The sequence below is a fragment of the Anguilla anguilla genome, chromosome 18 (genome assembly GCF_013347855.1).
Source record: "Anguilla anguilla isolate fAngAng1 chromosome 18, fAngAng1.pri, whole genome shotgun sequence".
In the NCBI taxonomy this organism is placed as follows: Eukaryota; Metazoa; Chordata; class Actinopteri; order Anguilliformes; family Anguillidae; genus Anguilla; species Anguilla anguilla.
The window spans coordinates 5976024-5997129 of NC_049218.1; the positions used below are offsets into that span (position 1 = coordinate 5976024).

Here is a 21106-nt window from a genome sequence, read left to right on the forward strand (position 1 = left end):
AATCAACTAACAATTTTGACTACAGCAATTTTTATTTAGGGTGATCGATCAGTTTCATTTATAAAATCGTTTAAATTATATACATTATAAGTAGTCGAAAGCAAGTTTGGTTTTTGTGCAAGATTGATTAAAACCTGTATATTGTGGAAGCTTTTTAGGTATTGAACTACACAGCCAAACCCAGTCAATGATAATATGCTGGGATGACGTCACCCACAAGGTGTTTGTGGGCAGGTATACATCAGGTATGCACCCCCTAATCAAAATGAAGGCTGTATTAACCTTCAAACTGCTTTTAAAATAGGGACAAGAATTGAAAAATGCCAATTCCCAAAACAACACAGCAGACACTGACAAACCTCACATGGCAAACAGTACGGACGATGTCACACCAAACTAACACAAAAATGCCGAATGGGCAGATAATACACACACCAAAATAAAAACCAAGACACATACTGTATATCAGGGATGGCCCACCCAGGTCCTGGAGAGCTGCAGCGTTTGTGTTTTTACTCTGCACTTAATTGATCAATTAAAGCAGGTTAAACTCACCTCACCTGGTTTCTTTGGTCTAAGTGGTTGCTGTATTTATGATGAAGACAAAAACCAGTCCTGGACCCCAGGACCAGGGGAGGCCATCCCATATACATATATATATAAATACATATATATATACATACACAGTGTGACTCCTGGGTGATTGACAGGATCCAAAACCGGCCCTAAACCAATCCACACAGCCATTACCTCTCCGGGGCGGGGGCTACGGGAGCAGGCTCCGGGGAAGAAGCCAGGGCAGCGGGAGGAGACGGTGGCGCCTGATTGGCTAGGGTCTGCGGCTCGGGGGCGTGTTCATTGGCTGAAGCAGCACCAGCATCAGCACCATGAGCACCATCAGCAGCAGCAGCATCATCAGTGGCATCAGCAGCAACAGCGGCATCAGCAGCAACAGCATCAGCAGTAACAGGCAGAGCAGTGGGTGTGGGGCTTGTGGAGACTGGAGCATGCTCAGTAGGGGTACTAGATAAGAGGGTTAGGTTGCAATGAAAAGAACAGGTCAGAATATATACAGATCCAACAGGCACAGAAATGTGTGTGTGTCTGTACATACATACATACTGTATATATATGTGTGTGTGTGTGTATATATTTACCTATATATATATATATACACACATACAAACATACATAGTTAAAAGTTCTCTGAGGAGCTAGGGCAAGACATTTCATTCATTTACATGCAAAAAAACAAAAACAAACAGACAGTAGTGCTTTGATATCAGGCAACCCAATGCAAGGATATTCATAGAAACACACAGATCCTAATTCCTCAATGAAGTTCTTTCACAACTACAGGGCAGGTTTGAGGGCGGGGCACATGTGGACGATTTAAAATTCTCGGACAGCATCTATGTCGAGGGGAGGGTGGCGGAGAGAGAAAATCCAACACATTACTGACACAGCCTCAGTCTAACAGAAAAGTTTGCAGGCCAATCGATTACACAAGTTGCAGGAGAGGACTGGCAGTCCCTGTCGCGTTCTATTTTCCCGTTAATTGGAAACTGCTGGTCTTTCGGCTACCGAGGAATCGATTTCGCACTGAGGGTCTATTTAACTGGTGGTGTCTCGGCAGGAAAGAGCTTTAACCAATCACGTCCTTAGGCCAGAGGATGCAGAGGAACAATGGGGGGGGGGGGGGGCGAACTCACACAGTGAGGCATTGACTATGAGAAATGTGAAAGATCCCATCTGCTTATACTTCATCTGCTAGCCCCGCGCACTGATTGATAAAATAGCGGGTGTGGTAAAGGGAGCGGGTGCGGACCGAGCCTCGGTTGGGTTTTTTTTTTCTGGTACCTGTCAGAGGAAAGGGTTAAACACAGCATATACCAAGAACCAACAGACCACAACGTCAGGCCCCGTGTGTTCCGAAAAGAGCAGAACAAAACCGTCACCGTGAGCCAGACTGATAAATAATTCATCGCAATAGTTCTCCTCCATCGTTTGGGGGTTTACATCAAGGCTGAGGGTTGAATTGGAGTTTGACCTCTTGAGTTCTTGGAGATGGCGGCTTTTTGCCCGACTCAAATCTTTCGGTTTCTTCTTTTGGTATTGGAATGCGGAGGACCGTCGGAGGAGACCAAGTCGAGAGGAGGGGGGGGGGGGGGCGGGGCAGGCACCTAGCAGCAGCGGGCCTAGTGACTGTCTGTCCCTCCCAAAACACCAGGACCTCCACTCCTGTCTGATCAAACACTTTGGAATAAACCATATTTCCAAAATGTGGGGGGGGGGGGGGGGGGGGGGACTTTTAAGCAGTTCTTAGTTCTTAATTGTTTCAAAACAGCAACAGCTCAAACAGGTGCAGCTGAATTTGGAACCGCCTCCCCCACCACATGGGGCGAGAGTGGTCAGGGCCTGAAATGCCACTGTAGCAAAAAGGGACAGTAACAGCCAAGGAATGGAGGTCTCTGGTTTCTGTGTCAAACCCATGAAGTTAGCGTGTTTAGGTGGTGGTTTTGGAACGCACACGTGGTGGTTTGGCACGCACACGTGGTGGTTTGGGCACGCACACGTGGTGGTTTGGGCACGCACACGTGGTGGTTTGGCACGCACACATGGTGGTTTGGGCACGCACACGTGGTGATTTGGCAGGGGAGGGGAGGCACCTTGAGTATGACTGACAGCGGACAGGGAGAAGGCCAATTCAGAGACTGGGTACCCAAAAAAACCCCAAAAAAAACAGGACAAAACACAGCCTCCCAAGCACACACAACACCACTTAATCAATCTTTCAGTCAATCTTAGCTTCTGCTGATTCTGCTGATCCTGTATTCAACAGGAGATATTTTATGCTCCTTTGTTTATGAGCTACAGGAAAATGGTAACTACATGTAGCTATCACAGGCTCCACCTTGTGGCTTGTGCCTAGCGCGTACTGCTAAACCAGTGGTGAGTAAACCAGTCAAGCAAGTGGGCAGCTCTATTAGTGCCAATATAACTCAATGGGCTACAAGCACTTGAACAGGCAGGTGGAATACACTGGTTTATGTAAAATACCAAATACAATTTCAAAATGCTTTACACTGAGAAATTGTTTTATACTTCTCTTTTATGTTTTGTATAATTCAATTGCATACTAGATCATTGCTACACACGCTTCTTGATTCACACCACACCATACACTTCAACACACACACACACACACACACATCCACACACACACATTCCACAGAGGCACAGAAGGATTTCTGAGTACAGGTGAGGTTGTCTGACAAAATTCAAAATTCAAAGTATGACTGTAATTTTAACAAAGCAGGTCATGTCCTCCAAAGAACTATGACAATGAGTTACCTTGGTTTGCATCTACATGGCAGTATGTAAGACCGGTGTTTTACCATGTACCACTGTGAGAAGTGCCCTTTAGTAGAAAAATGTGTGATCTAATGAGATCATTAAAACAATGTAAAACATGGCTAAATAACCATACACAGAGAAAATAACCATAACCAAAAGTCAATTATCTTTATGATTTGAAAGCCAACCTCTTGTAGCTCAGGTCAAAAACATTCAGAGGAAGAAAGATAGAGAAAGAAAGAAAGAAAGAAAGAGGAAGTTGGTTGGTTTTGAGGGACAAGGGAGAGAATGGGAAATTTGAAAAGATATTTTGGAGTGCACCTCGCATCCATGTTTTTATTTTTCTACTTTATTGGTCTATACTTTTCAGGAATTGTAGCTCAGATTTGTTTTTAGGTCAAAAGACGCCATTTCTCTCTTTGTCAGCCACTGCAACAGGGAAGGTTTGTTGAAATATCAGGGTGGTGGGGAAGGGGGTTAGGGCTGGGGGGGGGTTCATAAGGGAGGAGGCAAGGAAAGTGAGTGAGAATACTACGTAAGGCCCACGGCATTGGCTTAACTGACAACTGACACCTGCAGCGCCCCCTGCTGGAAACCTCTGTTTGGTATGCTTAAAAACATAAAGAAACTGTCCTCTTCCAGTACAGAATACAGGGTTAGTACAGCCACAGTTGAGCTAGAAACTTGGCAAAGAGCTCACAAAGACAGAGGAAGTGGAGGGAGCAGGACAGGAAGTGTTGGAGACCACAGCACGCACACACGATGGAACGACATGGACGCCGCTCAACGACGCGTAAGCGAGGAAAGAGAGACAAGAAGCGCCTGTCAGAGGCAACGAGGGGCGACAGGCGGCTAAGGCTAAAGCTAACGCTACTCCTTTCTGGAGCCGTTAGAATGTTGCTGAGCATGAATCGGCATTGGCCGCTCACACCGCTGGACTCATGATTCCACGGCGAGCTCAGTGTGGCAGGAAATGAGCACTAAACCTGAGACTCTACACCTGAGCTCTACACCTGAGCGTTACACCTGAGACTCTACACCTGAGTGCTACACCTAAGACACCTGAGTGCCCAATGGCAGGTGACTTTGTTCTGCTAAACCACAGTAACTCCTGCCACGACACATGGGATTCATGTCATTCCTGCTCAACAGTCTTAAAGAAAATGTTCAGCAAAGCTTACTGGCTGTTAGTTGAGCAATAGTGGGGAGGGAGAGGGGAGTGGCTTAAGGGGAGGGGGAGGAGCCAGACAGGTTAATACAAGCATAGTGAGAGCTGAATGTGAAGGAGAGCAACAAAGAGCATGGATATTAAGAGAAAGAGCATGGTGCACACAGAGCGACTGGAGGAACACACACACACACACAGCGACTGGAGGGACACACACACACACACACACACATACACCAGAACACCAGAACACCAGCCCCAGTAGTACTCAGAAGGCCATTGGCACAGCCCTTCCCCAAAGAGTTCATGACCCTCACAGATTCTAAAAAGCACAACTCACTACGGCATCCCAGTAAGTGTGCCATACACCTTCTCTCACTATCAAAGAGAAAATACGAATTCCTTTCACGTCTTGTGCAATCTTATCGCAGTTGTCTTAAATTTTGGGAGTGCACAATGTTCAATAGCCACAGAGCATTTTATATATACTGTATAACAGCCAGTCAGAAAAATAATGTAGAAAATATAATCAAGACCCTTACAAGGTGGCAAGTGAAATAGGCCACACATCCAACAGTGAGCCACACTAACCAAACCAACTGACAAAACAGGAATGTCACACACTAGCACAAATACACAGCTAACTCAGACCCTGCTAAGTCATACAGAGCCCCTTGGGCCACCCTGAAGAGCTAAGCAAAGGCCAGCCCAAAGTCTGCCCAACAACAGATGCAGCCAGGGGCGTAGCTAGGAATTCTGGGCACCCTGAAAGAATATTGCTCTGGGCCCCCCTTTTTTCATAAATCATAATTCTTTTAGCTCCAACAGAATTGTCACCACCATTCACTCCACTAGTGACGGCCCTGGCAGCAACCCATCTACAACATCTCCTAAACATCCACGCAATGTTCCCTAAACGTTCCCACGCAAAATGGAGGCCTGCCAGTCAATGCTCACTGTCAGATACTGGCGGTCCTGTGCTCAGAGTTTCTTAAGAGAAGGAGGAACCGCTCGCAGAGATGTGGTGGTACGTCACGTTTCGTAATCGATTGCTTTTGTCTTATTTTTATTTTTCTTTTATTGTTTTTTTGGGGAGTGTGTCCAACAACAAAAAAAGGTTTTAGAAGCAAAAAAAAAGCGACGGATCGGAAGGGCGTGGCGCGTGGGGGGAAGCGGCTGCTCTCTTTGAAAAGGAGGGATGAAGGGAGAGAGGGGAAAGAGGCGGGGGGGGGGCGGGGGTTTGCTGCCCTTAGTTACAAGCACATCAGCACACTCACACTCTCTTCCCAGAATGCATTGCATGCAGGCAGCGTGGGGGTGGGGTTGTGAGATGGGTGTCTTTCCCAGAGTAGATGGAAAGGGGAAGGGGCAGAGTGGTTGGGTTATGGAAACAAGATACGAGGAAGATAGCGGTTAGTAGTGGGTCCATCGGAAAAAGTAATCAATCCATACAGATCAGCCCACAGCAGGCATAACACAACGATCGCCTATGTCAGAAGCAGACAAGCAGAATTACCTTCTCAGATCTTTTCACTACTTCCAGTTTGAATTCCACTTTTTTTTTCTTGTTTCTGCTTGTTATTCTTTCTTTCTTTATTTCTTTCTTTCTTTCTTTTTCTTATTTCCCTCCCCTTGTGGAGATAGAGTGATGGCAGTGAGTCTTCCTCTGTCCTTTTCTTCAACCCCTCATCCTGTTCTGCCATCACTGATTACATCACTCCGGGCTGACTAACACTTCAAACGTTCGTGAGGGGTCTATAGGCCGGATGCCCACCCCACGCATCCTCCGCTCAGAGGCACAAAACCTTAGCTTCGTACATAATTTACATTTATTTATTTTATTTATTTATTTTACGCAATAAATCTTTCGACCAATTTTTTTGTAACCTATTCTGACACATAACCACATTAAATGTACACTATCACAAGATTACGTATGATAATTATTTTAGTTTTTTTTTGTTAAAAAAAAACATTTTTTCTCATTTAAATGACAAATTTAACAATAAACGAACTGATACTTATCATGGCTAATAGGTAGAGCCGTTATTTAATCTAGCTGTTCTAAACTACTGAAGTCAGCTGATACTTTGGCTTCGCTTAACTGGCTTGTAGAGGAAATGAATGGGTTATGGATGGAAAGCTCTGAAGCGTTAAAAGTAGCACGTGTGTAAGTAGCGTGTAGTAGTTTATGCATTTTAACCGGTGGTTGGTGCTGCCTGCCAATCAGAAGTGAACTTTCAGTGCCAGAGCAGACATGCCGTGACCTCCAGTTGCTCTCGTTTTAGAAACGACACACGTCACCTCGATCAATCTGCCTGTTTTTAAAAATTTGGAGCGTACGTCTTTATCGCGTGACTTAACGAGCACTTTAAACGCAAGAAAAAAAACTGACTGACTGCACATCTTAAATGGAATGGAGTGGAAGGCCATTCAGCACCTGCGACTACATCAGCCTCCACTACGGGGCGCCAGAGAGGCGACTTGACATCACAGACTCGACAAACGCCGTAGCTTACTCCTTCGAATGAAAGGAGACCTCACTCAAGACCCCCCTTTTGCTTCAGTAAAGACATTAAATAAAAATGCGTTTGAGGAGGAGATCAAAGCACTGCCCTTGACGGACGGGGCAAACGCCAACCTGTTCCGCATTCCGCACGACTTCGTCACCGTGCTAACAAAATGGGCGCCCACAAAACGCGTGACAAAATGTCATGGCCGCATGGAAGAATAGCTCCTACTGGCAAAACCTGTGCTTCGCAGAAGACGACGAGAGGTCTGATTGAACCTGCGGCATTATTATTTAGAGATGCGTGTCAAGGCTTCCCTTTTCAGCTACCAAACAACGTCACTGACAGCGAGGTGCATCTTCGCAGCCTGCGAGAACACGACCTACAAGACCTACAAGACCTACAGGGTTTGGTGACATAACCGCGACAGAGGGCTTGTTCTGTCCCTCTAAGTTCGAGCATCCTTTTTAGACTCAGAAGGGCGCCAGGGTGAGGGAACGCTTTTGAAATGAGAAGTGCGTTAGGAGAGGCATTAACCTCGAAATTCCACATCTGAATTGGTGAGTAACCCGGTCCCTCTCTCTCTCTCTCTGTCTCTTTGAGAGAGGGAAAAAAAGGGCCATTGTTTGCTAAAAGGCGACGGCTCACTGGCTACAAGAGTTGGCGAACAGGGAAATCGCGATTGCGCAATCCCCTCTCCAAGGGCAACTGGAGCGAAGAGTGAAAGCCAATCGGTTGCCAGCGTGAAAACCGCCACCTTGCTCCAAGCAACAAGCCATCGGGCTGCAGCCCAAGGCTGTATCCTTCTATCCTTAAATCTTTTTAAAAAGATGAGCGTCTCACAGAGTGGCGATGCTGGCTTGTTGCTAATTAACGCAGACACAGGCACAGCATAGCTAATCCACGGCACTTTCCCTTCTTGGGGACAAAGGGGTCCTCCTCGATTCTCAGATTCCTCACTCTCTCTCCGGGCGAGTAAGCTCTGCTCTGTCCACCACAAGATCCTTCCAAAGAACGAAGGGGGGCTCACGTGCAAAGTCTCGAGAGTTCTGTGCAATCGGCCGATTACCCACAAAAGAAAAGTGTTTTGGAACGACACGTTTCTATCGTTTCAGTGTTAATCTTTTATAAAATTCTGCAGTTCTGCAATTAAGAGACGAGCGGTAATTGGGATTTTTACAGGTCCCCAGAGCTGCAGAGCGATCTAAAATCAGCGCTTATTAACTTTACCGGCCCCATACTCTCTGACCCAGTGCCAAGGTTTAGCACCAAAGCTTTCTTACAGACCCAAGTCATTCACTTCAGGGTATATTCTAACAGCTAATATAGGAAAGGACTGACAAGTCTTTCTTCTGGTTTGTTTGGTTTAAAGTGGTAAAGCATTTATTCACATTTCTAATAATTATTTTTCATTACATTTTACAGGGAAAATACAACTCTTTTTTTTTTTGTCCAGCAACAATGACTTTAGATTTAGGCTCAGTTAGTACAGCCAGAAAAAAAGGGAAGAAAAACATAAAACAGAAGAAAAAAAAAAAAGAAAAAGGAGAAAAGCCTCTGAACTACACGACGAAGGCGGAAGGACACGCGTTCGGAAAAACACGGCGCGTAACCGTGAACAACGAGGACAAAAACAAGGAAGCTCTCCGTGTCAACTCATGAGCTATTCTACCACTACTCTAATCACATTCCAATCGCTAAATACTCTCTCCCTCGCACCTCACCCACTTCTGCTCTGCCCTTGGCTAGCGCTAGTTCGTTTGCCTACTGCTCGTGGTCGGCTATGTTAAGGGTCTGTGCCGACAGGCCGTGGTGCCAGTTTCTCAGTTTAGCAAAGCGCGGGCCTTTAGCTTCCGACTCAAACATTTCCCTGCGGCGTGAAGACAGAGAGAGAGGAAAGGGGGAGGAAGAAAGAGAGGAAAAAACAAGAGGGGGGAGAGAAAGACGGGGTTAGGGACCGCGGCCTCGCCTCCCCTGCCGTAGAAACCGCGTGGGGTCGGTGAGTGTCGAGGGTGCTTTTTGGGCCCCCCCCTCAGAAACGACGCCCCGAACGCCTCAGCGACAGCCGTAAGAAATGCTGGAGCGACGCGTTCGCGCGCTCAGCCTCAGGTCCGAGCGGCCGACCGGCGGCCATTTTCTCTGTGTGTGTTTGTGTGTCCTCAACTTGTGTGGTTCACCTTTGGTTCAAACCATTAAAAAAAGCTCTTTAACAATAATGAGAGTTTCCATTTGGACTGTCAATTAATGTGATGAAAGATGGAACAAGTTCATGTTCACTGTGAGAAAACAAATTAGCTCTGCAAGCTGATGTTATCATTCTTTGTATGATGCTAGCGGACAGTGTGTGATGTTAGCATCCTGTGTGCGAAGCTAGCGATCGGTGTGTGCGACGTTAGCATTCCGCGTGTGATATTAACGAACAGCGACGGGCCAATGGACAGTTCCAGGCCTCGCCAAGCTTGTTACGGCTGTCGGAGGGGCAGGACAGGCCTGTGCGAGAGGGACCAAAATGCCTTTGATACCCCAATTCACCCCTCACTCCAGTCCTACGCACCAAGAATCACATTCCAACTTTTTTTTTTACGGTGATGACAGAAGTGGGGTGAGCCTGAGGCCTGTAGACAGGGGTACCCCCCAGAGGCCTCCTCCACCCACAGCTCCATCCCATTTGAAGCCAGTGAAACTTGGCCCTGAGCCTAGTGTGTGTACATATCGTGTGTCCCTATGAGGCCACCGTAGCTGCTGCTAGCTGCCTACCTGGATCTCCTCAGAGCTTCCTCATCTGGGTCTTGCACTGAAAAAGAGAAAAAGATAAAGGGGGAAAAGCCCGTAAGCAGATGAAAAAAAGACATTCATTTCATATTTGTTCACGACATTGTTGATTGTGAGAACTTATTTTCAGCTTGATTCAAATTCATTAGGATGATCTAATGGTGATATTGGTGATATAACAATGGGAATGAGATGTGTTTTCCTTACTACAGTATGCATACTTCATGTATGTATGTTTACATGTAACGTTATTACTTATTAACAGTTCTAAATAGCATATAAAAATATATGAAATGTGGTAAATGGTAAATGTGTTTGTGGTCATTATAGAAGTTTTGGTCCTGGATACTGCAGGCCTGAGCTGTATGCAGGGGTTGGGCGAGCGGGCAGGGGGGAGGGGGAAAGGCGAAGCGGGGGGGGGGGGGCGAGGGGGGAGGGGGGAGGGGGAAAGGCGAAGCGGGGGGGGGCGAGCGGGCAGGGGGGGAGGGGGAAAGGCGAAGCGGGGGGGGGCGAGCGGGCAGGGGGGAGGGGGAAAGGCGAAGCGGGGTTGGGCGAGCGGGCAGGGGGGAGGGGTAAAGGCGAAGCGGGGGGGGGGGGGGGGGGGGGGGGGGGGCGAGGGGGGAGGGGCAGCACTCACTGTACTCGGTGCCCGTCATGTGGGCGAGGAGGCGGAAGGACTTGGACTGCAGGTGGGCGGCGCGGCGGGCGCAGTCCGAGAGCTCGAAGTCCTGGTCCTCGGTCTTGATCACGGCCTGATAGACTGGGGAGGCACTGTCTACGAGAGGCTCCTTAATGGGGAGCGTACTGCGAAACCACAGAGAGAGCCCCAATGGCGTCATCAGCCCACGCCTCACGCTCACGCTCGCGGGGTGCGGGGGGGGGGAGGGGGGAGGGGGGGAGGGGGGGGCGTTTGGGGGAGGGGTCCCACAGTAGGGTTGTCACTCCCCGTGCCACTGCAGCTCCGCCCCTCACCCTCCCCTCTCCCTCCCCCTTTACCGCTAGGATTCCGGAACCCTCCTCTCCTCCGGAACCCTTCCGTCAGTTCGTGAGGTTCGTCGTCAACCGGAGAGGCTAACGAACGTTTCTCAGCATTGAAAGGAGCTGTAGGTTAGGGGCTGGAGCGCTCATTCCTGTCCACGGTCAGTGTAACTGAGGCAGCTCAGTGGAAAACCATACACCCATTAGTCATTTTCCAGACAGTTTAGTTTAAGGTAGGTGAACGGGGGGGGGGGGGGGGGGGGGGAAGCTAAATAATTTAAACCCAAAGCTCAGTTAATCAGTTTGTTAATTCTTTTCCTTTTTACAAGGCCTGAAAATACCTACATCCACATGTTTAATTCCATAAAGGCTTCAAAAATAAAGCTGAAATTAAAGGCACTCACACACACACACACACACGCACGCAAGCAGGCACTCACACACACACACACACACACACACACACATCTTTAACAGGAGGGTGACTCATCTCAGAACATCTACAGGATTGAGTTTTTTTTTTTTTTTACCCGCATTGGTTCTTGGTATATTGTGCAGAACTGGTCTAGTGAGAAATATGGCTGCTTTAATGAACTCTTAGTACAGTGGATGAATATTTTGATTTTGATGGAGGCAAAAGGCAGAATGATACAGCGAACTCTCCCAGCTTTCTCTCCTGATATATTTTTTTTTAGCTCATCTGCCCGGGGATGTTTGGTCAAAGGTTTGCCGCAAAAAGGTTTTTTTACTTCAAAAGCCCATGAGGTACCACAAACATACAGCATTTATGGTTCTTGGCAATAAATTAAATACCATCACATACAGTAACAAAATTCCACAGAGAGGAATAACCTCAATCAGCCATCCTGCATGAAATACTGGTCAAGCATCAAAACTGATCTTCACAGGAGGTCCAGAGAACCTCTGTGAATGATCGTCCAGCTCCAGGGAGTAGACCCACTTATTTTTCAGGTTATATTTCACACGGGAAATGCAAACTGGAGTGAGAGCAACTGGATACAAAGCGGGTAGATGCAGAAGCTCTGGACCCTTCTGACTTCAACCCAAAATCTTCTGAGGTGGCTATGAAGAGTCAGAGGCTCCCTCATGTGCCCACAGCACAACAGTATTGGGCTATCGGGCCTCATTTTGCAGGTTAGTGAAAAAATATGCAATGTTTCCAGTCCACAAGTAAAACGGTAACCACAGCAGTCTTCAGCAAAACTGTCTCAGCATTATTTCTGAACAGCTGTACCAAAGTGGTAAACTTTCCACAGAGTGCAAACATCTGCCCGGACTTAATGCTTTAACGGACCTGCGCTCTGTACTCTGTGATGTCATCACTGCATTGGGGCACAGGGACGAGGCAAACACCAGTCACCTCAACTCAAATCCAGGCACACTTCTGTACACCAACAATGAATCTCATGGCAGACAGGCCCATTTCCACAGACGGCCACAGGGTGGCGATGTTAGCAGAGGACTATGTTTTGTTGGGATGGGAGAGGGGGGGTGGGGGCTGGGGGGGGGAGGGGGGTGCGTGTGTGAACAAGCAGGGCTGTAGGGGAGACCGACGGAGACGCAGGCTAGGGTTGGGCCCCGCACGTCCAGGAAAACAGTCAAGTCTACTTACGCCAAGGGAGAGCCAGTGGGAGGAGCTTCACCGCTGAGGAAGTCACGTGATCAGCATGGGGGGGCGGGGCCACGGAGAAGGGGGAGGGGACAAGCAGCAGGGCAGGGGATGGGATGGCACAGTGTGGATTGGCGGTTGGTTGTGGAAGAGGTGAGAGAAGCAAAAGTAAGCACATAACCCTGCACGCACGGCAGCGTTGGAAGCTCTCGGTCCATAGCCAGATATCCCTCCATCTGACTGAGACAATCTCTTTAACACACAAATCCCCTCCCCCCCCCCCCACTCCAAAACAAAAAATAAACGGTCTGTAACCGCTTATGTCTTGTCCGTGCTTTCAGACATTCCATACCTTCAAACATACATATCTATACATGTTGGTGACATTACTGTACATGCATTTCCATGTTTCCTTAAGGCACTACATCTTCTCGTTGCCAGAACCTTTATATACACACTTTTGTTGATCGCTTTGGACGAGCACATCGGCTAAATACCAAAATGTAACGCTATACAATTGGAAAAGTTTGAAAGTGTGCGTTGACCTAGACCAGACAAAAGTCGCCTTTCAGGATAATGACTTCATCTGACGATGGCATAAAGCAGGAAGTCACGAGTGTTACTGTCAGATCGCTGGCGTGCAGATGTGTACAGATGTGTACCCAAGTGTTGGACAGCTATGAGTGATGCGTTCACGTTTGAACATTCCTGTTTAATCCCAATGATGGATGGATGAATGAGTAGAATAAATGAACGAAAGAGAGGTTTGGACATCAGTGGGATTCCGCGGTGGGTTTCCGCACTCTTTAGAGAACTGGCGTGTGGCCACGCCCAACCCAACCACCCCCCCCCCCCCCCACGCACCACTCTGCATTGACCTTCGTTCACCAATGCCAAAGGAGAACCTTCCTCCTCCTCCCTTCCACCGTACAGCCACCTACAGCTCGGCTCGGCTCGGCTCGGCTCGGCTCGGCTCGGCTCGGCTCGGCTCGGCTCGACACCGAGGAGCAGACAGACAGGTGACTCCCACTCTGCCTCAAACCACGACGCACGACAGAAAAAACCCAACTCAATAAACAAAACAGCCCATCCTGATGAACGCTGTGGGTGTCTGTGACACGTATTTGAAATAAGAAAAAAAAAACAACAAAAAAAAAACAAAAGTAATTTTGGCAGTTATAGGAACGCCCCTGTGAGTCTTTCAGCTTTCCCCAGCACAGAGCGGCCTTGCTCCTGTCCAGCTTAGCGCGGCCAGCGGCGAGGGGTGCGGCAAGGTCATGCAGGGGTTAAGAGGGGGAGGGGGGGGGGGGGGTGGAGCTGTCTTACCTGGACTCATTGCCCCTGGCCTGGGTCTGGCCAGCAATGGCGTCCATGATGGCGTCCTGGGAGTACATGCTAATGGGCGTGTTGTACTGGGCGTGGATTATGGTGGCCTTGCCGCCGGGTCCCTTGACCTCGATTGGCTTGTGCGTGGAGAGGGCGGAGTCCTTCAGCACATTGGGGTTGAAGCTGGGGACGTACTCAGTGCTGTCGGTGGCGTGGGAGGACGGGGGGTGGGGGGGAGGTGGGGGGGGGTTTTGTCCGTGAGGGGCCGAGAGAGAGAGAGAGAAAGAGAGAGAAAGGGAGAGAAAGGGAGAGGGAGAGAGAGCAAGACAGAAAAAGAGAGAGCGAGAGAATGAGACAGAGAGAGCGAGAGAGAGACAGAGGGAAAGAGAGGGAGAGACAGCAAGACAGAGAGAGAGCAAGAGAAACAGAAAGAGACAGAGAGAGCGAGAGACAGACAGACAGACAGACAGATAGAGAATGAGAGAGAGAGGGAAATAAGAGAAAATGAAGACATTTTGAGAGCCAGGGTTTAGAGGTTTGGCAGTGAGGGGGAGATAGGGATGAGTGACGTGTGGTTTTGGCCAGCAAACCTGTACTCGGTTTCTACTTACAGCTTGAGCTGGGCTAAGACATCTTCCCTATAGGATTACCAGCCATTCATAATGCTCAGGTTTCCTTACAAAATACTGCTAACCTTCTAAAGCCATCTGGGAGGTTTACAAGTTACCCCAAAATAAAACGGTCAATCGGGGGAAACACACAGGGAACTTTTCATAATCCCGTTCACCTGCTGATCGCCTGTTTTAATCAATGATAGAATTTTTTTTTTTTTTTTAAGGGCGATCATTTCAGAGTGATCAAAACAAAACATTACACGTTTTTTCTCATTTTAAAATATAAAATAAGAGGCGGGGGGTAAAAATAAAGTGATCACAAGGAAACTATAGCTGGCAAACTCCCAGGACTGTTTTGCATCAATGCATACAAAAGCTTACATATTTTATTACACACACACCAAATCACCAAATGCCACGAACGGCCACATCAGTCAGGGAAAACGGAAAAAAAAAAGAAACGGCTTCTGCACAACACTCCAGCGGTTCCCAACGCCACGCCGCCATCGCTCCTCACAACGCAGGCAAACACTCCGCATGCACTTCCATTGTTCGGACGATCAAAACACCGGAAACCACGGCAACCGCATTCTCTGTCCACAAAGGGGGGGGGGGGGGCGGTTTAACAAGCGGCAGTTAAAAAGGAGAGACCTTTCCCGGAGGAGCACAACGCGCTGCGTGATCTACGGCGACTGAAAGGTGAGGCTTTCTCAGCGCGCTTTTTTTTTTTTTACGGGGGAGAGCGGGGCTGACGCCGACGATACGGCAAAAAACCGCGGCAAAAAACCGCGGACTAAACTTGTGAACATCGCGGCAACGGTGGATTTGTGAGAACGACGTTCACTCACGGGGCAGCTACCAAATAAAAGAACACAACGGAGCTTTACTTTAAATGCCCCCACTTCCCGTGTAATTAAATAGAAAATTGTAACATGTAGATCATTCATTTTATTTATTCATGTGACTATGCTATTTCTAGACGCACAGACAGAGATGCAGGTATGGATTTATCAGTTTATATGCACACACATTCAATGTGATTTTGATTTGCAACCACATGCATATAAAGCTTTATCAATCATTCTATAAAGAAAAAGACGTGCATAAATCTGTTTGACAGAGATTGTGGGCATTTAACTGTAAAGCTTGACTAACGAGAATGGACACGAAGCATGACCACAAAACTACTTTAAGACACCATGCGTCACCACGCTCAGGAGCGACACACACCACACTCAGGAGCGACACACACACCACACTCAGGAGCGACACACACCACACTCAGGAGCGACACACACACCACACTCAGGAGCGACACACACCACACTCAGGAGCGACACACACACCACACTCAGGAGCGACACACAGAAACACTCAGGAGCGACACACACACCACACTCAGGAGCCGGTACTAACTTGGCGGTCGAGCTGGTAATGACCTGCGTCAGCAGAAAAGAAACAGAGAGCGAAACAGAGAGAGAATGAAGGTGTGAAAGAAAGAGAAAGGTATAGAGAGAGAGAGAGAGAGAGAGAGAGAGAGAGAGAGAATGGTTAACAAGGTAAAGGCAAGTAGGACGGCCCAGAGCCCCTTCCTCTTCCTCTGAAGTTTGTCATCTGGACACAAGCTGCACTGCATGAAAGAAAACCGTTAAAAAGATCTCAGGTTTGAAATTGAACTAAAACAGAAGCTGGTCAGCCAGGGGCTGTAATTAGAAACTTCTGTAAATATGCAGAATATCCTTCACTGCACACCAAAACTTAAAGCAAAACTAAAATAAATAAATAAAACTCAGGGAAGAGAACTACCCTTTGAAAATCAATTCCACTAATCTTATTCCACATCCAAATACCGAAACTGTGAGTTACAGCTGTGTTTCAAAATTCAATACCAGTTCAGTTGAAATTACACTGCCTCCAATTCCATTCCTGTAACTCCAGTTCTGTAACTGATTCCGCACTTCATGAGATTTGAGTTGACAGTTGGAGTAGATCGGTTTAAAAGTGCTTCGTCATCTCCGACCTGCTGAACGTATTGATGTCCTTAGCTCACTTTCTCAGTCAGAAAACAGGCGATATGACTGGGACCTGTGCCTGATCTAAAAGGCATGAAGACCTGTGGGGGGGGGGGTGATGATGGACAACACCAGCAGTGTGGTCCCCCCCCCCGACCCCGAAGCCACGATAAATCACCCCCACCCACACTTCCCCCCCCCCCACAACCAACACAGTAATTCTGCCAACGCAAACCCACACATGCACTATGTAACTCCCAACTTCAAATTCAATGTGCGTTTTTGGTTTCTGAAGGATCTCGGTTTCCCCAAGTGGACTGGGGTGGGGGTGGGGGGGGGTGGGGGTGCGGGTGGGCGGGGGACACCGGGGGCGGTGAGACGGATATTTGGGGGGACTCAGGTATGCACTGAGCAGGGCTGGGTGGGGATGCACGGGAACCTGAGACTGGACATTCCATATCCATTTAAACTCAAAGCAGAGACAGGTGGCTGCCCTCCCCCCGCCACAACGAGGGGGGTAGTGCTAACCACCCTCCCCCCCCCCCCGCCCCCCCCCATGAGGGAACACCCCAGGGCGCCATCCCACTCCGAAACCACCATGAAGTCACTGCCCTCGTTTTACTGCGTTCCACTTTCTTCAATTCTTTTCTTCCTTTCTTTCTTTCTTTCCTTCCGATCTTCAGAAAAATTCTCGAAGCGAACGCTCGAACAAAACAACAGAAATTTTTTTTTTCTGAAGGATCCATTAGAAATGACTACAAAAAAAAAAAAACACGGATATTTTTCCTTTTTCCGGCTGGATTTCACGACCCTGAGGCCCGGCTGCAGGCTTTCAAAGTGCTCTCTGCCCTCAGTGCGCCTCGGTGGGAAGGCAGAGCAGCGCTCTTCCGTTCTCCGATAAAACGATCCGTCAGAAAGCAGCAGCACCGTTTCGCCTGGTCTGAAAGAGCGCTATTTAGGCCCGGGACGGTCGCCCGCAGCCACAGGCCCATCGGAATGCTTTGCTGTCTTGCACATTCCCCCCCCCCCCCCCCCTCTGCCCCCCCCACCCCCAAGGGTCTGAATCAGCCCTCTCGAAATCGCCCGGCAACACATAGACGTCCGTGCTAAGAATACGGATCAGCGGACCAATAACTGCAGGTTCTGGGTCTCTTGTCACCTTCCTGTAAAAGAGTGGTGGTGGGGGGGGGGGTTGAGTGGGGGTGAAGAAGAAGGAGGGGGGGGCAGCAGTGTAGAAGGTGACTCATGCCCACGCGATTGGTGCCAGTGAAATGGGGGGGGGGGCTGCCAAGGCCCCCAGTGGTGCCTGTAAGGTCAGTGCCTATTAGAAGCTGGAGTGCCCATTACATACCCCGTACTGGCACCTCTGCCCCACGTGGCCATCTCCCTGAGCGTTGCTTCGGAGTAAAGGCCAATGGGACTGTTATACTGTTTCTTTTGGCCGGGGGCCATCTTGCCCGCGGCGTCCTCTGCCTCGCCAGCACCGGACAGCCTCTTTGCAGGGGAGGCGGGGCCAGCGCCGCTGCTGACTGACAGCTTACAGGACTGGTTGATCTCTTGCTTACTGTAGAAGTAGGAGGAGTTTGATTCGCCGGGGGCCCCTATTGCCCCGGAGGAGGTACTGCAGGCCGAGAGGCTGCCATTTATTTTGAACGACTGGTCCTTCGGAAAGGAAAAAACAAAATTACATATGAAAAGTGGGTTGGGGGGGTGGGGGGGAGTGGGTAATTATATAGAACAGATTATATGAAAGCACATCTGGCAAAGATCCATGGGGATGTCTAATCGTAGAAGACTATTAACTGACTTTAACGACATATCGCTGAGCGCAAATTTCAGTTTAGAGCAGTTGATAATGCCCTTGCTGAGACGGAGCGTGACGTCTCACTCTGCTTCCGCGCCACCAGGGGGCGCTAAGAGCTCACAAACCCCAATAATGCCACCGGGAAGGCAAAAGGAAGGCTCAATGAGAGCCAAAGCATTCATCAATGAGCGTGTGTGACTCTCAGAGGTCCTGCGGGCGTCAGCTGTTCTCAAATTCCCGGAAGCGAGCGCTGACCTCCGTCCTATCGGAAAGAGGCCCATAGCAGGATGCCTTTAGGGGACCCCCTCCGAGGTCCTCCTGGTTTGCGTTGCGGGCTTTTGCCCTGGGCTCTGCAGACCTATCGTTTTCCTACTGAACTGCCGTTTGCCGTTTGAGCCAAAATCCCAATGGATTACCTGGAATCCATCCATCTGCACCACGAGCTCAACTGAGCCCCTTTCCACGCAATCTCCCAGGCTGCAGGAGCAGGTCAGTGCCCTTACTTACGCGCCCTGACGCCACGCTAAAGGAACAGACCGTTAAACTGAACCAGGATACGGAACAACGGAACATCGCCATGGAAGCCCTCGCATTCCAAAGTCTTTGTAACCGTTGTCGAGAGAGCGCCCCGGTAATTGCTGTCCGTGTTCCATCAACATAACCGCTCCTGATTGGAGCCCACCTACAGTGGAGCTGTGTGGCCCTGGCCACCAATCACACGGAGGCCTGCCAGCAGGCAGCCGAGGTTAGATGGTTGAGACGAGTTGTTGACGCTCCTGCTGGTGGACCGATTTTCAAAATGGCGGCACGCGCCAACAACGGTTTTCCACGGCAGCCCGAGGCAGGTGCCTCGCTGGCTGGGGGCACAGGGCACGTTATTTGGGATTGCGGCAAAGGGGCACCTACCATCTGGTGTGGGATGATAGGCATGGAGGTGTCGATTCTTGGCATAGCTGTGGGCATCGGAACTGGGCGCTTCGACCTGCAGGGAAAAACAGGGCAGCTCATGAACACCAATAACAGCAAACAACCAACCCAGAGGTGCTTTAATACAATTGTATGCTTTGGTTTAAACATGCTTTGTTGTTCAGCGTTTTGTGGTCTGCAGGAGTGTTTTATTTTCTCAAAATTTTACCAGCATATAAAGAGTTAGTGATGTAATTCCAATATGCATTTGATGCAGTACCGCTGTATGCAGATCTCACTGTCGGTTCTGTACGTATAACTGTTAGTAAGCTCCTTAACTCTGATGGATTGAGTCCAATCACCAGCCACACTGTATAAACAGGTGAGGCATAAAAAGTAATCAGTGTAAGTTACTCAGGATGCCTCATGGGAAAATGAAAGGCCATTCATAATCTGACGGCTCCACTTGCTTGTATTGTTGGCCCATTTCCCCACAGCTAAAAAAAAGTCGACCCAGTTACAGGCCGGGATCTGGTGGGTCAATGTTTTTTTAAAATTTTTATTTCTAAATTTAGCATCTCCAATCGCACCTGAATCTGGAACGTCTATCTCACGAACTATGTACAACGCGTGCTCGTATACGACCACTGCTGATGGCACGGGAGAGTGAAGGCAGTCTGCTCTTCTCCTCCAAAACACGCGTCTGCCAGCCCCAGCTGCTTCTTTTCACACCGCAGCTGCAAGCCGCGCATGCGCAGACCAGGGGCGGAGGAGACCCAATCATACGCGTGCGCAGAGAGAGCTAGCCCCGGACGCCCGGACAGCTAGCAGGATTCACTCGAGCAGTGAACACCGGTATGCCCCTACTGACTGTATCCCTCCCATATCCCTGAACACTGTTATAACCCTGCTGACTTTACCCCTCCCATATCCCTGAACACTGGTATGTCCCTACTGACTGTATCCCTCCCGTATCCCTGAGCAACGAGAAGCCAATTATGTGCCGCCCCTGTGCGGCTGCCGGCCACGGTCACCACGGGCCACAGGCCGAATTCGATCCGTGACTGCGGTACTCACAGAGTGAGCTATGCAGCAGCCCAGGGGGTCACCGTTTGATGCAGAAGGTAACAGGGGGGTGCTTTGGCACATCCTGAGTCTCTATTTGCCTGGCAGACATGTTAAATGTCCTCTTGAGGCCAGCCAAAGGCAGAAAACACAGACGTCATGTGATTCTTCTTTCCAACCAATCATCATCGATTCAACAAACCGTTCAAAATTAATAGAGAATTTTTTTTTTTTTTAAAGAAGCAACAGCAGATGTTTTTTGACAGGAAAAAAGAAAGTGAAGATTGTTCAGTTTATTTCACAAATCTGTTAAGAAGAATCTGTCACAGATAATCAGTTTTTTTTAAATCTGATTAAGGGAGTGATGTGATGGGTAGTAATCATAAAAAAAGCAATATCCATATAAACAGAAATGACACTGGACAACAATCAGGAATAAATGCTATAAAAATCATTTTCTAAGTGAGGAAAACACATCTCTAAAACATAGTAGGAACATTTAAATGTGGCATTTCCATTCAATGTAGAAGCCATACTTCCTTTGTAATTCATTTTACAAATTGAAGGAAAACAAATTCATGCAGAAAATCATTCTGGATATTTACATGAAAAAATTATAGGTTTTTGAAGCTTTGATTGTATGGCAATCCATTTCTAAAGCCTTAATGCCTTCCTTTCGAATGTAAAAATACCCATTTAATCTACGGGATTAGGAACCAGTCAGAGGCAGATCTGACAGAGATGATGGTCTGGTTGTCTAAACGCAACGTTCAGACCACTTCTGAGGTCACTGCAATTTCCCGAAGAAACAAAAGAAGCAACAAAGAATGTTGTCAGCAGCACACGCAGCTGTAGTTCTATTGTGTTCAACTCAGAGCAGTTTTTATAAAGGAGAAAACCAGCCTTGAACCTACGAATTGTCACATAAAGCCAAAGGACAAGGCATTAAATGCAAAGACATGTT

At 48.5% G+C, this 21106-nt stretch overlaps 1 protein-coding gene across 12 annotated transcripts in view; it reads right to left on the bottom strand.

Annotated features, from left to right (window-relative positions):
* Positions 1-21106, bottom strand: part of ldb3a (LIM domain binding 3a) — a 63040-nt gene that overhangs the window by 11900 nt on the left and 30034 nt on the right. For 5 of the 12 annotated variants that reach the window (XM_035399420.1, XM_035399419.1, XM_035399423.1 and 2 more), the window contains 5 exons: positions 19078-19153; positions 17719-18029; positions 10445-10611; positions 9793-9829; positions 751-1023 (listed from right to left, as the gene is read on the bottom strand). In XM_035399420.1, coding sequence (XP_035255311.1) covers positions 751-1023; positions 9793-9829; positions 10445-10611; positions 17719-18029; positions 19078-19153 — 864 coding nt within the window. Of the gene's footprint in view, positions 1-750; positions 1024-8184; positions 8906-9792; positions 9830-10444; positions 10612-12418; positions 12452-13741; positions 13943-15771; positions 15795-17718; positions 18030-19077; positions 19154-21106 lie in introns of those variants that run through there. The other 7 variants (XM_035399426.1, XM_035399427.1, XM_035399422.1 and 4 more) reach the window with 6 other exon arrangements.